This window comes from Mastacembelus armatus, chromosome 6 (assembly GCF_900324485.2).
Source record: "Mastacembelus armatus chromosome 6, fMasArm1.2, whole genome shotgun sequence".
Classification (NCBI taxonomy): Eukaryota; Metazoa; Chordata; class Actinopteri; order Synbranchiformes; family Mastacembelidae; genus Mastacembelus; species Mastacembelus armatus.
Window position 1 is genome coordinate 436,207 of NC_046638.1, and position 11,624 is coordinate 447,830.

Sequence of the window (11,624 nt, forward strand, 5' to 3'; positions counted from 1 at the left end):
CAGATCCATTCATGTGGAATGGGCCATTCTGCAAAATGAGTACTTTTACTTTGGATACTTCAAGTACATTTGGATGATGGTACTTTTGGACTTTTACTGCAGTAACATTTGGAATGCAGGACTTTTACTAGGAACAGAAGATTTTTACATAGTGGTATTACTACTATTACTGCAGTAAAGGGCCTCAGTACTTCTTCCACTGCAGTACAACTGATATGTTTTCCTTTCTATGTCATTAAGGCTTTTATTTTGAAAAATCATTTTCAGAAGTAAATATTTTGAAAAGCGGAAATTATTATATTTACGTTATTACGTTAGCCTATGCTAACACCTAGCTAGCTAACAGCTAGCAGCAGATGTTTTCCCTGTCAGGTTTAACTATAACCGGTACATTTGCAAAGTTGCTGCCGGTTTTTCACAGTAACGTCAGTAACGTTAGTAACGTTAAACCGTTTGCCGTCGTTCCCGCGGTGAACCGTCCGGTAACCGTCCTCTCCCGTCGCTCACAGCCGCCTCCGCGCGGTGTTAGCCGCCTGACGAGCGGCTCCGCGAACAGACCGATGCCCAAGAAGGAGAAAACGGTGAGAAATACACAGGTTCATTTGTGTGTTATGTTTCATTTAAAGTGTCTGTAATATTATATTATAGTTCAGCCTTATTCTATTATATTATATTTATATAAGTATTTTACTGAGTTTCTGCTTAATGAGCTTTTAGCTGAGACGTTTTAAGGACGTTAGATTTGTTTACCACCTGTGAACTATTGAAGTAAGTGAAAAGAAAAGGTAAATAAAATAGTCGATATGTAATATGAACAGTGGCTGTACCTTAGAATAACATGGATTCTCACAACTTGCTATTATTTATCAGTAATAATATATACATATATATGTATACACGCTGGTGCAGCCGGTGCTGGGCCTTAACTAAACCTCTGTACCCTGAAACCAGGTGAAGGGACAGTCGGCAGCTGCTGGAGCAGCAGAGGCTGAAGCTTCTGGTCCAGTGGCTCAAGACAAAAGTGGTTCTGTTGCCATAAGGGTGCACGCGAAACCAGGCTCCAAACTCAGCAGCATCACAGGTCACCTTCACTCTGTAACAGGGCAGCGCGTCACAGCCCACAGCATCATAAAAAGACAACTTCTGCATAATTAACCCTCTTCCCCCCTGCTGCTCCTGCAGAAGTGTCTGCGGAGGCGGTGGGAGTTGCCATCGCGGCGCCTCCTACAGATGGAGAAGCCAACGCTGAGCTTATTCGCTACCTGGCTGAAGTTCTCGACCTGAGGAAAAGTCATATTTCTCTTGACAAGGTTCCTGAAACTTCTTAGCAATCATAACTTCGAAAAAACTGTTTTTATTTCCGCTTCGTCTTTTATTCTAAACACTCAGACTTCTTTACCTTTGTACTGTAACAGTCCTCCTTTTGTAGTGACGTCCCTCCTTTACAGGATTTATCCTGACATGTCTCTATTTACATCCCGTTTCCTTCAGGGCTCCAGGTCCAGAGACAAGCTCATCAGAGTGGACTCCTCGCTCAGTGTGGAGGAGGTGTTGCGGAGGCTCAGACAGGCTGCAGGCTGACAGGAGGGACTGAGGTGCTGGGTGGAGGCTCAGTCCGGCTGCAGGACAACACGGGACAGAGGAGGAGGTGGGAGAAGGTTTTTAAAAGTTTTTACTGTGAGACTTGAAAAAAAAAAATAGGAATGAAATAATATGTTTTCCTTTTTACTACACACATCAGTTTTCACCAGTCGGGACCAGTACAGCTACTGGGACGCCTGAAGAACCAGAACATCATTATGGAATCACCCAAATCAGATCTTCAGGAGAGAAATATCTGTAGACAGCACATGATCTTTGGATGCTGGCATGTCTGGACTGACTCACTATTTTTATGCTTGTTTGTTTACATTAATAAACAAATTATGACCGTTGTGATTAAAGCTTAAGATTTTATTGACAGCAACATGAAAGACCTACAGGATTCAGACAAGAATTTAGTTCTGTGGCATTGTTTAGTTTTCACGGTAGATAAACTAGAGATGACATCCTCCACAGGGTTTCAGCAGGAACACATGACAGTTGATATTTACTGTATAAGCAGAGCAGTGAGCAGGCCGTAGGTGGCACTGTGTTACTGTTAATGAACTGAACACACATGGAGCTCAGCTGTAGAACGTCGGTGAGAACAGGACTTGGGTTTCTCCTGTGTACTGAGCTCATCTTTACGCTGCACTGTGGAGTTTCCTTGTAAATAAAATAATAAAATTTATGTTTGTCTTCATTGTGTGGATCCTTTTCCTACCTCATCAACATGTGACAGCTTTGTGTCAGTACTGGACATGAACTCCATGTTTATTAGTACTGGTCTTCACCGTCTTTGCAGGAGCACTGCTACACATCTTGGCGTGTACACCACCTGTAGATCAGTGCAATGGTGTGCACGTGCATCCTCGTGCACAAGACAATCATACTAAATGTGTCACTACATTGACTTTCATGTGTTTTCTGCTACTAGACGCTGATATTCTTTATTCTGCAATCCTTCATTTCAAAGTTTCTTGTTTAACCAAATTTAATTTGGAGAAATTGGGGATTTGAAAGGATTAACCCAAAGTTATTCTGTTCAAACTGTAAAAACTTCTTGTTTTTTAAATTCCATGAACCAATAAATGACCATCAGAACGGATGTAGATTTTTTTGGTCAATCCTCTGATTGTTTTGTTCAGCGTGTCTAAAAATATCTGACATTTTGAGGTTTTTTTACTGTGAAAAACAAGTGTAGTTCATACACATCAACCAGGATATTTTCTTTTACATGTGTAGAAATACACGTGCAGATATACATACTGAAGTACAGCTTAATTCTGTTTAGATTCATTCTAATTTAATTATATTTTGCAGATCTTATTGTTTATTATGACCCTGAGACCCACTTCTCCCTGTGCTGCTGTAACTCCTGAATCCCTCCTCAGAGACCAGTAAAGTCCGATTTTATGTGAGGTCAAGAAGCAGTAAATCTTTTTACCATGTGGACTGGAGTGTCCATCCCACTCAGGGGCCCCATGTGAACCAGCAGTGTTTTCAGAGTCGTGATGGTGAAGCCACACATCAGTTCTTCTGAAGTCCATGGAGAAATGAAGAAAAAGCTCATTAGCATCAGACTCACAGGGCTGCAGTCAATTAGTGGAGCAGTAACGTTTCTTCTAGTTAAAGCTGAGAAGCTTCAAAGAGCCGGCGAGCTCGTCAGCTGGAGCATCAGCATCTGAGCCGACATCAAAGCCCGGACACATAATGACTCGGAATCAAACTTCACAGCTTTCAGGAAGCTTCATCCTCACCCTGACGAGTTTTATTTTAGATCACAGCTCTCTGCAAATAAGTTTCTGCTTGTCAGTCACTGGGAGCATTACATAAGAATCACCTTAGAGTTTGTGCTCAAGTGTGGCCACATCGTACTGGTTCCATATTTCATGGCGCCTCTCCTGTGCTGATCCTGGATCAGCAGCTTTACGTCTGCGGCTGAGTCCCGCTGAAGCTGCTGTCAGGCTGAAAGATGTCTGAGACGCTGCGTTAAGCCTCTGCTGCCTGGACAGACATTTCCCCTGCTAAATTTAAGGGATTCATAAACAGAAATCCTCTTCTCCTCCACGCTGGGACATCTCTGTAGTGACTAGGGGAGATTTCAGAAAAGTCAGGTCAATATGAATTACAGGATGCATCCTGTAAACTAAGGCGATGTTACCCCACAGAAGTGATGCAGAGAAGGTCCTGAGCATGAGGACGAATCAGGAGACAATGGCTCCAAACAAAAGGCCCCACCTTCCTGTGTCTCTGCTGCTGCTTTGCATCTCACAAGGACTTGTAGCAGTTTGTGTGTGTTTCTGTGCAGTATTTTACAGTGCAGTAATATTAGTTTTACTGTAGTAATATTAGTTTTACTACAGTAAAAGGGTCTGAACACTGATAAATTCTTCGTAGCAGTTTTATGTCTCCGAAGTCATTTTCCATAGTGAGAATTATCTGTAACGTCTGAGCCAAAACCTGAGGTACATTTATATACCGATTATACTTAAATATATTTACCTGGAACCTGGAACCAGGTGTGTTAGGACGTTTAATAAATTCCTTACTGAATATTCTCCATTACTTCCAAACAGTATTCAGTACTTCACTGCTTACTCAGAACTAAGTGAGGTTGGTGTTAATAGAAGAAGAGTCCAGAGCCGGACACAGGGTCAACCGATGAAGAGATGCAGAGACGTGCTGTCCTGAAGTCTCCTCTCTGCTGTCAGCTACCAGCAGCTTTCATCCTTTCACTGCATCAGCAGGATTTGTTGGGACAGAGAGGAGGGAGTTTATGTGGACATCTTCATGCTGATCCTTTAAAGAGACAATCGGACGAAATCATGCCCTGGAGCCGAGCGACGGGTTATAAACCTCTTACTTCCCTCCTGGTTTATTTAGAGTCGACCTCCTCTAAAAGCCACACGTCCCCTGTGGCATAACACTGCCTTACTGCTGAGCCCACTTTCCTTATTTCTATCCTTTTATTTACTCTATTGTCTGCGTGCCTGGAGCCCAGTTCACAGCAGCACATCAGCATCTCATTCTCACACTAATGCTGCTCTGACAACAGGAGGATTTGGATGCTGCCGCTCTGCGTCTGCAGGCCGGATGTTTACCCACAACAATCCGCCTCGGCTGTGGCTGTCAATGAAAAATCTGGGATCATCATAAAGACCCACTCGATTTCAACAGAATGGAATTAGTACCAAGTATCCAGTTTTCTTTTTGCAGCTCAGAGTCCAAAGAAAGATCTGGAACAGAACAAGCCAACATAAGGAAAGTTGGCCTCACTGTGACTTACATAATGTGAAGTGAACCAGCCCGTTAGGGAGAGTCAGCAGCTCTGGGCTTACACAACAGTTTCACACGACAGCCTCATTCTCCAAAAACAGCAAATACATATGAAATAAATATAAAACTAGAATTCCTCATTAAAACAGAAAGGCCCCGGGTCCACCTGGGTTCAGACCCTAATCCTGACCTGCATGAGTTTGGACTGTGGGAGGAGAAAACCCACACAGACACAGGGACAACATGCAGACTCCACACAGAAAGGCCCCGGGTCCACCTGGGTTCAGACCCTAATCCTGACCTGCATGTGTTTGGACTGTGGGAGGAGAAAACCCACACAGACACAGGGACAACATGCAGACTCCACACAGAAAGGCCCCGGGTCCACCTGGGTTCAGACCCACAACCTGCTGCTGGTGGTTAAAATGTGGCTGTGAGGGTGCAGCAGGACGTGTCCTCTGGTCCCAGACCAACAAAGCTCCTGCTGCCTGTTAGTTTTGCACAGGAACGAGAAGGTTCTGGTTGTTCTGAGGGAAAAGGGACATTTATTAGATCATAAATAATCCTGGTCTCCTGTGGATCAATATAAACCCCAGGACTCAGTCACATGTTTCAGTGCAGGACTGAACCTGGGACCCTGTGGTACTTTGTTTCTGCAGGAAGTACTTGATGTACTTCTTGGCTCAGGATGTTTCACAGTTAATGTACATCTTATTTTTTCCTGTTTACATTTTGTTCATTGGAGGTTTTACTACTCCTGTCTGAGGTCATCGCAGTGACGTCACCCAGATGCTGGAGGGGGCGGGGCCTCTCGTGCAAACACCCCGCGCGGTGCGGGCGGCACGAGACACACATCTGGAGCTGAGTTGGAGGCAGCTCGCGGAACTTCTGCTTCTTCCGGTCGTTTGTTTTTGCACCATGTGGGCGCGAGCTGTGCTGTGCGCGGCACTTCTGTCCGCGCTGTGCCCGGCGGGAAGGACGGAAGCCGAGAGGGACGAGCGAGAGGTGCAGGACTACCGGCAAAACTCCAACAGACTGGTGGGTGATGCAAACTGGGCCGAAACCAGTAACTGGGGCTTTACACAGAACTGCAGCTGGTCCGGGTTTATCCGCAGGGTTTGTCCCTCAGACATTTTATTTCTAATGTATTTACCTGTTTTCTATTTCACATTAAATTCATTAAGTCATTATTTTATATAAATCAGCTTGTTTCTATTTAGTTTCTGGAATGTGCTCAAATAATTTTTAGTTATAGTTGAGTAACTGTTTTTAATGTTTAATTAGCACATTTTTCTGTATTTTTAAGTATAAAATCATTAAATAATAATGATCAATAATGAAACTAAAATATCTAAATATCTGTAGAGCTGAATGTTTATTGATTATTTGATCCACAGAAATTATTTGCTGAAATTAAATATGAAATGTGTCATTTCTGTGAACCAAACAATTAAAAAAATAAAAACTAATCTGTCGTATATTTAATGTGCCAATGTTTCAGCCTGTGACCATGTGATTGATATTTAATTTAGAAAATCAGTTGTTCTAAGTGACGTTTAGAGGGAACCAACAAATTATTAATACAACAAAGTGATATAACACACTGTAGAGGTGCAGGGAATCACTAATCATTATAGTTTGTTGTTTGAAGGGGGGGACATGTTTCATCACTTCTCAATAGAACCTGAGCTGCTTCAATGGCTCCGAGTAAAAGTGATGAAAAAACCACCAGGGTCTGGTTCTTAAGGAGCAGCTCTGACTGCAAAGGTCCGATGAATAGATCTGAAGTGTGTTCTGTTCGTCTGACAGCTGTGTGTGTTTGCAGCTCGGGGCGCTGCATGATGTGCTGGAGAAGCTGCAGACCAAGAGGATCAATCCCTGGGAGAAGAAATATGGACAGGTCCCCTCTGTGAGTCGCAGCCACACGCTTCACAACCACACACTCATCAAGCTTGACAAGAAATGTGGGTCAAACTGATTCCAGGATGTTTCCAGTTTGTTTTGTTCACTTGCTGAAATATCTTCTGTACTTTATCATAAATTTTCTGTAACTGTGAAAAGATGTTTCCCATGTGTTAATCGTGTTTCTTCCCGTTGCCAGTGTGACCTTGGGGAGCACTGCGCCATCAGGAAGGGATCTCGAATCGGGAAGATGTGCGACTGCCCCCCAGGAGCTTTCTGCAACTTCTTCCTGCTGAAGTGCTTATGAGCCAATCCCAACACTGGAGTCTATTTTTGCCAAATGGAAATGTGCCGATGTGACGTGGAATAAATCTTTATGTGAACACAGGTTTCTTGTCCAGCTGTGTGATGTATTAAAGGTGTTTCCTCCTGCGTTTAGTCGCTGCCCCTGGTTTCACTGAATGTTTAAGTTTTGATGTGGCTGAAACGTCCAGAAGCAGCATCAGTCGATTAGTTCGGGTTTTATTAGTCCAGACTGTAAGCAGTGAGCTTCAGTGTCTTCATATTTCTCAATGCTTCACCTCCAGGCTGAACATGATTGTGATGATTCCTACAAGCTGCTGAAAATAGTTAAAACAAGCAGCAGGTTTCTCAGGTTGAGGACAACAGGAGACTGCATCACTGCTGGAAGCAGTACTGACCATATTTACTGCAGTACCAGTAGAAATACCACAGAGTAAAAACCCTGTTCCTAGTAAAAGTCCTGCATTCCAAATGTTACTGCAGTAAAAGTCCAAAAGTACCATCATACAAATGTACTTGAAGTATCCAAAGTAAAAGTACTCATTGTGCAGAATGGCCCATTTCACATGAACTGCTCTGATATTATTGGATTCTAATTATTGATGATTATTGTGTTGATCACTAATGTTGGAGCTGATGATACTGTACGTGCTGGGACAGTACACTGTGTAAAGTTAGATGTGCAGCAGTAAAGACAGGAATGACTGAGCTGCAGACAGTGCTGTGGCAGCACCCCCTGCAGGACTAAACTCAGATTCCTTCTGCTCCAGCGGTCGGACCAAACAGATCCAGGATTTGTTCTTCAGGCTCTGAACTTCACTTTCAGTTAAGATGAAGGAACAGACACTGCATCAGCTTTCATATGAGCAGATGCACAAAGAAGCAAGTGGGAAACGTTTCTACTAAACATTCAATACAATATATTTACGATTTGACTTCACTGGTCTCCAGTTACTGTTTCATCCACATCTGCCATTGTAGTGTAGTGTCTTATTTGTTTTTACTGAATTTAATGAAACCTGAGCAACAAAACGTCCACATATTTCTGGTCAGCAATCTGCTGGTTAAAGGTCTCAGCTTTCTTTAATAGGACAAAACACAAAGAACTATCTGTTTCAGTTACACCAGTGGAGGGAGGGATCAGTGGAAACTGCTCGGATCATAACGTGATTTCCACAATAAAGGATGTTCAGGATGCATCATATTTTTGTCACTGCCTTCAAGCAGCAGGAAGAAAATTGTCATTTACCAAGACCTGGACCTGCAGGAGCAGCAGGAAATGGATGAAATTACAATTACTACTGAACTCACTCACTGGTTCACACTTTCAGGAAAAAGTTTAGGAGAGAAATGTGGTTTTAGGCGAAAACAGAGATGATGTGTGTACAGGTTTAAGCTTCAGGTCTGTGTAGGACAGTTTCATCATAAAGAGGAACCATCAGAACCTGACACATCACTGATTCCAGCAGCTTCCAAACGTTTCTCAGCAAGTCCTATAAAAACATTCAAGCCAGGGGAAGTTTCTTTATACACACACAGACTCTGCAGTCAGGACTGTACCTGAGCCAGAGTCAGTGCAAAACACTGACTAATCATTACAGCTTCAACACTTTAAACTGAGCGGTTTCACTAAATCACCTCCTACCACCCTCTGTCTTTAAACAATAGGCCAATTCACCAGCAGTGAAGGTAAAAACCACATGGAGTCAATGGACCAGTCCTGCACAGCCAAGTGGTTTTGTCCCAAAGGGTTTTATTAGGAAGATACTTTACAGACACTAGACTCCTCGGGGCTGCTTGAAGTTCATGCCGACGGTGGGCTGGGTGACCTGCAGGTTGGACAGACTGCCGAAGTCCTGCAGGACAGAGGAGAAACTGGTCTGAGCAGAGACACACGAGCAGGTCTGTGAAAACGGGGTCTGATGGCAAGTGACAGTGTTTATCTGCCTGCACTACCAGCGACCTGCCTATAGGGGGCACATCTGCTGAGCCTGAGTAGTCAATATCTGGTCAAACCGAACATCTGGCTCTAACTCCAGATGTTTCACAGTGAAGCTGCTGTTCACTGAGAAAAGACCCAGCTTCTTAAAGCCCCTCACACTGAAGCTTCGCTGGATAAACTCACATTTTACTTCAGCTTATATGAAAAGACAAATGTCAGTTCATATACGTCCAAAAACAACATGTGTCACGTCATTTTTAACAAAGACCTGACTCAGACCGGGTCCAAAATCAAAATACACACAACCAGAAGTGCTCTGACTTCTGTCCCAGACTTACCAGCAGCTTCAGCATCTCCTTGGTGTCAGGATCAACTTCAATCAGCTCCTGGTCCAGAGCAGACACCTGGGCAGGTAAACACACAGGAAGCAGTTATATTAAACATCTGTCACGCCGTCTGTCAGTGAACGCAGCATTTCAGCATCATCCCTGTAAATTCACAGTACTTTCTGTTTTACATGCCAGTCGAGAGAGAGAACAACTCAATGACTTCCTTTATCGTTAAATCTGCACAGTCAACTCAGCCGTTACAGCTCTTTGCATTTAAATCAGTGAAACCACATGTTTGCTCTCTACCAATGAGCGACACTAAAGACAGAGACTGTTGAGAGTCACTGGAAGGTTTGTCTGAGAGCGCCAGGGTTCAAAAGGAACACAAAATCCTTCAAACACGGGAAAATGCTCACAGCTTGCTGTTCCTGTATTATCGATGACCTGGCAACGGACACGCCACGGTCACTTTCGATACAGGGGGGGGGACAGGCTGGACAGGAGCCGATCGGCTGATGGACAGCTGCCCAGCAGGAGCAAAACCTCCACAAACAGCTCAAACCAGTGTCCGACCTCGTCGGCACTTTCACAAACATCCCAGTCAACTCCAGCCCACAAACAGTTTGACTAGCAGCAGAGCATCGATATTCACAGTGCGGGTGATGCGTTCACTGACCTCTGGAACGTAGTTGTCCCTCCTCTCTCGCTCCTCCTCCTGCAGTTTGATGGAGATTCCTCTGACTGGTCCCCTCTGGATCCTCTTCATGAGATGTGTCACATACCTGCAGGACCAGCAGCCACAGCTGTTAGTGCCACATACATGCGTCTCTGCATTAGTGCACACGAGGTTGATCTGGACTCGTCATGAACTTTACAGAGGCTGCAAGTGGTGGCACTATTTTCAATGAAACATAAACAGGTTTTATTTGAAGTGCAGCTTTTGTGAAGCTGCAAAGAGCCGATAAACAATGACACCTAAACCCGTCTGTACCGAGCGATGAGCCAAATATATATTTATTATTTTACATGTCTGCGAGCACCAGGGTCTGAGAGGAAGAGGGGCTCCTTCAGACACGGGAAAGGCTCGCAGCTTCATCTTCCTGTACTATCAATGACCTGGCCACAGGGACGCCATGATCACTTTCGATACAGGGTAGGACGCCGCAGGGGGACACATGTTTGTCTGCACTCACCCGGCGATCTTGTTGCGCAGCTTCTTGCTGGGGATGATGGCGATCTCCTCACACACCCTCTTGTTGGTGTGGAAGTCGTTGCCCAGCCGGGTGTAGTATTTCTCAATGATGACCCTCGCGGCCTTTTTCACCGTCTTGGTCCTGACGCGTCCCTGCAGACAGACAAATTATTATTCAGCCTTCACCTCAAAGGAAGCAGCTTCAATAACCGTGACCATAACAGGGAAACATGTCAGATCCAAACAGTCGCTGTGCTGCAAAGACTGAAATATACAATTAGCTTCTTTCTGAAGGAATCAGCAGTTCAGTTTAAGACAGAGCTCTAACGTTACATCTTAAATATTATACATATGTTCACCTTAAGTCATTTTATTTATGTACACTAACTATTATTATTATGTCTGTATTGTTTGACTATATGAATAAATTAAACCCAGCTGATATTTCCACCCTAAGTCTTCCTCCTTACCTGCACCTGGACAATATTAAACTTTGCAGCCGACCTGTATTTTAACAGCGGTAACGGTCGGTAACCGGAGCCTCCGCACGGGAGAACCAGCCGGTGCGATCACGACAGACGTTAGCCTCCGGTGTAGCCCCCAAAGCTAACGAACGGCGGGTCGTGTTCGTCGGTAATTCAGCCGCTTTAACGGTCGATACCGTGAGCGCAGAACAACGCTGATATTCGGCTGCTCACGTCGACTTAAACCGATAAAACCCGAATAAAACCCGGGGCTCCGTTAGCGTCAGCGCTCGGCAACAACACCGAATATAAACGACTCAGTTTGAAGCATCTGACGTTAATACAGCGAACATCAGCTACGACAAACAACCCGGTCTCCGTCGATGAGATTACCGGGGCACATAAACCGTTAAAACGGCAGGATTCGGTTGGATCGTCCCGTGGACGTTTACATTTACCCACCATGTTGGATCGGCCTGGTAGAAGAGGACGAGTTCACTTCCGGTGGAAGTTTAAATCCACAGTCGGAAGTTCAGCACAGCGACTTCCTGCTGCGAATCCGCCCCCTGACGGCCGGAGGCGCAAACTACAACAACAATTAAAGAGCAACTTCCTACTATTTCAAACAGGAG

General features: G+C 44.5%; 3 protein-coding genes and 2 non-coding genes across 6 annotated transcripts; 2 read left to right on the plus strand and 3 right to left on the minus strand.

Moving 5' to 3' along the window:
* Positions 1-294: 294 nt before the first annotated feature.
* Positions 295-2,284, plus strand: c6h15orf40 (chromosome 6 C15orf40 homolog). Of its 2 annotated transcripts, none has more exons than XM_026311644.2 (5): positions 295-581; positions 952-1,081; positions 1,183-1,310; positions 1,492-1,648; positions 1,742-2,284. In XM_026311644.2, exons 1-4 carry the CDS (start codon positions 357-359, stop codon positions 1,579-1,581), a joined length of 573 nt encoding a protein of 190 aa, XP_026167429.1. In that variant the 5' UTR covers positions 295-356; the 3' UTR covers positions 1,582-1,648; positions 1,742-2,284. The 2 variants fall into 2 exon arrangements, with proteins under 2 accessions (XP_026167429.1, XP_026167430.1); XM_026311645.2 differs by having other exon boundaries at positions 1,492-1,645.
* A 3,219-nt stretch (positions 2,285-5,503) lies between these two features.
* cart2 (cocaine- and amphetamine-regulated transcript 2) lies at positions 5,504-7,150 on the plus strand. Its single transcript, XM_026311799.2, has 3 exons — positions 5,504-5,898; positions 6,686-6,769; positions 6,962-7,150. Exons 1-3 carry the CDS (start codon positions 5,650-5,652, stop codon positions 7,067-7,069), a joined length of 441 nt encoding a protein of 146 aa, XP_026167584.1. The 5' UTR covers positions 5,504-5,649; the 3' UTR covers positions 7,070-7,150.
* A 1,648-nt stretch (positions 7,151-8,798) lies between these two features.
* On the minus strand, positions 8,799-11,546 carry zgc:114188 (40S ribosomal protein S17-like). The gene is made up of 5 exons (XM_026310869.1): positions 11,455-11,546; positions 10,530-10,681; positions 10,013-10,118; positions 9,346-9,411; positions 8,799-8,921 (listed from the first exon to the last, which is right to left on the minus strand). Exons 1-5 carry the CDS (start codon positions 11,455-11,457, stop codon positions 8,844-8,846), a joined length of 405 nt encoding a protein of 134 aa, XP_026166654.1. The 5' UTR covers positions 11,458-11,546; the 3' UTR covers positions 8,799-8,843.
* LOC113133635 (small nucleolar RNA SNORA71) lies at positions 9,691-9,818 on the minus strand. The gene has a single exon (XR_003296006.1). It is a non-coding gene; the product is annotated as a small nucleolar RNA SNORA71 (small nucleolar RNA).
* LOC113133634 (small nucleolar RNA SNORA71) lies at positions 10,364-10,490 on the minus strand. Its single transcript, XR_003296005.1, has one exon. It is a non-coding gene; the product is annotated as a small nucleolar RNA SNORA71 (small nucleolar RNA).
* Positions 11,547-11,624: the final 78 nt, after the last annotated feature.